Source organism: Corvus brachyrhynchos, unplaced genomic scaffold (assembly GCF_000691975.1).
Source record: "Corvus brachyrhynchos isolate BGI_N302 unplaced genomic scaffold, ASM69197v1 scaffold309, whole genome shotgun sequence".
NCBI lineage: Eukaryota > Metazoa > Chordata > Aves > Passeriformes > Corvidae > Corvus > Corvus brachyrhynchos.
Genome location: NW_008240227.1, coordinates 213,862 through 216,844, shown reverse-complemented (window position 1 = coordinate 216,844; position 2,983 = coordinate 213,862). Strand labels below are relative to the sequence as shown.

Below are 2,983 nucleotides of genomic sequence, written 5' to 3'. Positions count from 1 at the left end.
GGGACGGGCCGGCGGGGACGGGGTTTAGGGGTCCCCCCGTGTCTGCTTGGGCTTTGAGGCGGGGCTTACGGGTCCCTCGGAGCGGGGGTTAGCATCTATTCATTTCTGTTCGAGCTCTGAGGGTGGGCTTAGGGGGCTTCCCTGCGTCTCTTTGGCCCTTCGGCGTGGGGTTAAGGGTCTCTCAGGGGGCTTTAGAGGTTCTCCTGTGTATGTTTGGGTGTTCAGGGGAGGATTTAGGGGTCCGTTTCTCGGGTAAGATGTTAGGGTCCCTTCACGTCTGTTTAGGCCCTTCAGGGAGGGTTTAGGGGCCCTTCGGGGGGGATTAGGGGTCCCCCCTATGTCTGTTTGGCCTCTTAGGGCAGGGTTAGGGGCTCTCCTCACGCCCCTTGGGGCCTTGAGGGAGAGTTAGGGGTTCCCTTCGTGTCTGTTCAGGCTCTGAGTGTGGGATTAGGGATTCCCGGGACACCAGGTGGGGTTGGGATCCCCTGCTGCGGCCTTGGGGGTGAAATGACGGGTTCCCCTGTGTGCGTTCAGGCCCTCGGGGTGGGCAGATTTGGGGCCCTGGCAGGGAAGGGGGATGGTGCTTTGTGCTGGAGACCTTTATTCCCTCAGGGCTGTGGTAAATGGGGGCCGTGTAGGGGGTTCCCTGCTGGTCCCCTCAGATCCATGGAAGAGGAGTGGGAATGACAGAATGGTTTGGGCTGGAAGAACCTTAACGATGCGTTCATTCCAACCCCGTGCCGTGGGCAGGGACACCTTGCATAGACCTGTGCTTGTGCTCTCAGGGACTGCATTTATTTCTACATGTGTTTTGAGGAAATAAATAGATATTTATACCCTCAAAACGCAGACCTCTCAGGGCCTAATTCACAGGGCCCCTCAGCACTGCTGCTGGGGCTCCCTGGGGACGTGGCCATGCTGTCACTGCCCTGTCCCCCGCAGACAGGGAGTGACCCCCCGCTGTCCCTCTGCCCGCAGGCCGGGCGGCATGGCGGACGAGGAGATCGCTGCCCTGGTGGTGGACAATGGCTCAGGGATGTGCAAGGCGGGCTTCGCGGGGGACGACGCGCCCCGCGCCGTCTTCCCCTCCATCGTGGGGCGGCCCCGGCACCAGGGCGTCATGGTGGGCATGGGGCAGAAGGACAGCTACGTGGGGGACGAGGCGCAGAGCAAGAGGGGCATCCTGACCCTCAAGTACCCCATCGAGCACGGCATCGTCACCAACTGGGACGACATGGAGAAGATCTGGCACCACACCTTCTACAACGAGCTGCGCGTGGCGCCCGAGGAGCACCCGGTGCTGCTCACCGAGGCCCCCCTCAACCCCAAGGCCAACCGGGAGAAGATGACGCAGATCATGTTTGAGACCTTCAACACGCCGGCCATGTACGTGGCCATCCAGGCCGTGCTGTCCCTCTACGCCTCCGGCCGTACCACAGGGATTGTAATGGACTCCGGGGACGGTGTCACCCACACCGTGCCCATCTACGAGGGTTACGCTCTGCCCCACGCCATCCTGCGCCTGGACCTGGCCGGCCGCGACCTCACCGACTACCTCATGAAGATCCTGACGGAGCGCGGCTACAGCTTCACCACCACGGCCGAGCGGGAGATCGTGCGGGACATCAAGGAGAAGCTGTGCTACGTGGCGCTGGACTTCGAGCAGGAGATGGCCACGGCCGCCTCCTCCTCCTCGCTGGAGAAGAGCTACGAGCTGCCCGACGGGCAGGTCATCACCATCGGCAACGAGCGCTTCCGCTGCCCCGAGTCCATCTTCCAGCCCTCCTTCCTGGGCATGGAGTCCTGCGGCATCCACGAGACCACCTTCAACTCCATCATGAAGTGCGACGTGGACATCCGCAAGGACCTGTACGCCAACACCGTGCTGTCGGGGGGCACCACCATGTACCCCGGCATCGCCGACCGCATGCAGAAGGAGATCACGGCGCTGGCCCCCAGCACCATGAAGATCAAGATCATCGCCCCTCCCGAGCGCAAGTACTCCGTGTGGATCGGCGGCTCCATCCTGGCCTCCCTGTCCACCTTCCAGCAGATGTGGATCAGCAAGCAGGAGTACGACGAGTCCGGCCCCTCCATCGTCCATCGCAAGTGCTTCTAGAGGGACCTCCCGCCGCGTGGGACCGGCCTTGTCCCGCCGTTCCTTAGCCCCTGGTTTGATTCCTGTGTTGAGGCACCGGTTAGTGATGTGCATTTTAATGGCCCTAGGCTGTAGTTCTCCCTTGGCTCCTCCTCCTCGTGGCTCTCCGGGGCTTGGAAGCAGGCGGAGGGGTTGTTCCCTTTCCCTGTGTAACACGGATAGGATGACACTAAAGCTAGGTTTGTCACCTTTAGGTTTGTCACCTTTAGGTTTGTCACCTTTAGGTTTGTCACCTTTAGGTTCCTTTGTAGGAAAACAAATAAACTTCCGAGGTTTAAACACTAGAAGAGCTGCTTTTGCTTTCTTTCAGGGTGGGTTCTCTATCCCCTCGCTGCAAAGAGTTATTGGGGGGGGGGTGGAAAAAAAGGTTTTGGACTCCAACCCGGCCTGAAGTTAAAACTTAGCCCAAATTTTGTTTTCTAAATTCTCTTCAAATCCCATCACGGCCCCTGCTGCTGCTCGGACCATTTTAAGAGCTGTTAAGGGAGCAAAGCGTGCCTGGAATGTGGCTCTTGCAGCCTGACTGGACTTTCATGGTAACTTGGCTTTTTTTAGAACACAAACAGCTCTTCTTGTCAGAAAAAGTTGGCGCCTTGGCACAGGGTTTGGTCACCGGGGTAGTGGCCTCTCCTTTTTTGGGAGAAGATGAGGAGATAGAGCAGCAGATAGTGCTGAAGAGCGGGCAGCTTCGGACAGCTGGGCCCTCCTGCTTTTACGGGGTATCTACTGGAGCTGCTTGCCCACGGGGGAGGGATGGCAGCCGCGTAATTACCGAGGGAGCGTTAATTAAAATCTGTTGGGGCGGGGAATCCCGCGGAGGCGCGC

The 2,983-nt window shown here is 59.5% G+C and overlaps 1 protein-coding gene across 1 annotated transcript; it reads left to right on the top strand.

The window, feature by feature from the left end:
* Window positions 1-907: 907 nt before the first annotated feature.
* LOC103622911 (actin, cytoplasmic type 5) lies at window positions 908-2,445 on the top strand. The gene has a single exon (XM_008641931.2). It carries the CDS (start codon window positions 989-991, stop codon window positions 2,117-2,119), a length of 1,131 nt encoding a protein of 376 aa, XP_008640153.1. The 5' UTR covers window positions 908-988; the 3' UTR covers window positions 2,120-2,445.
* Window positions 2,446-2,983: the final 538 nt, after the last annotated feature.

Coding starts and splice junctions, on each gene's coding strand:
- LOC103622911 (XM_008641931.2), top strand. CDS start 989: ATGGCGGACGAGGAGATCGCTGCCCTGGTGGTGGACAATGGCTCAGGG.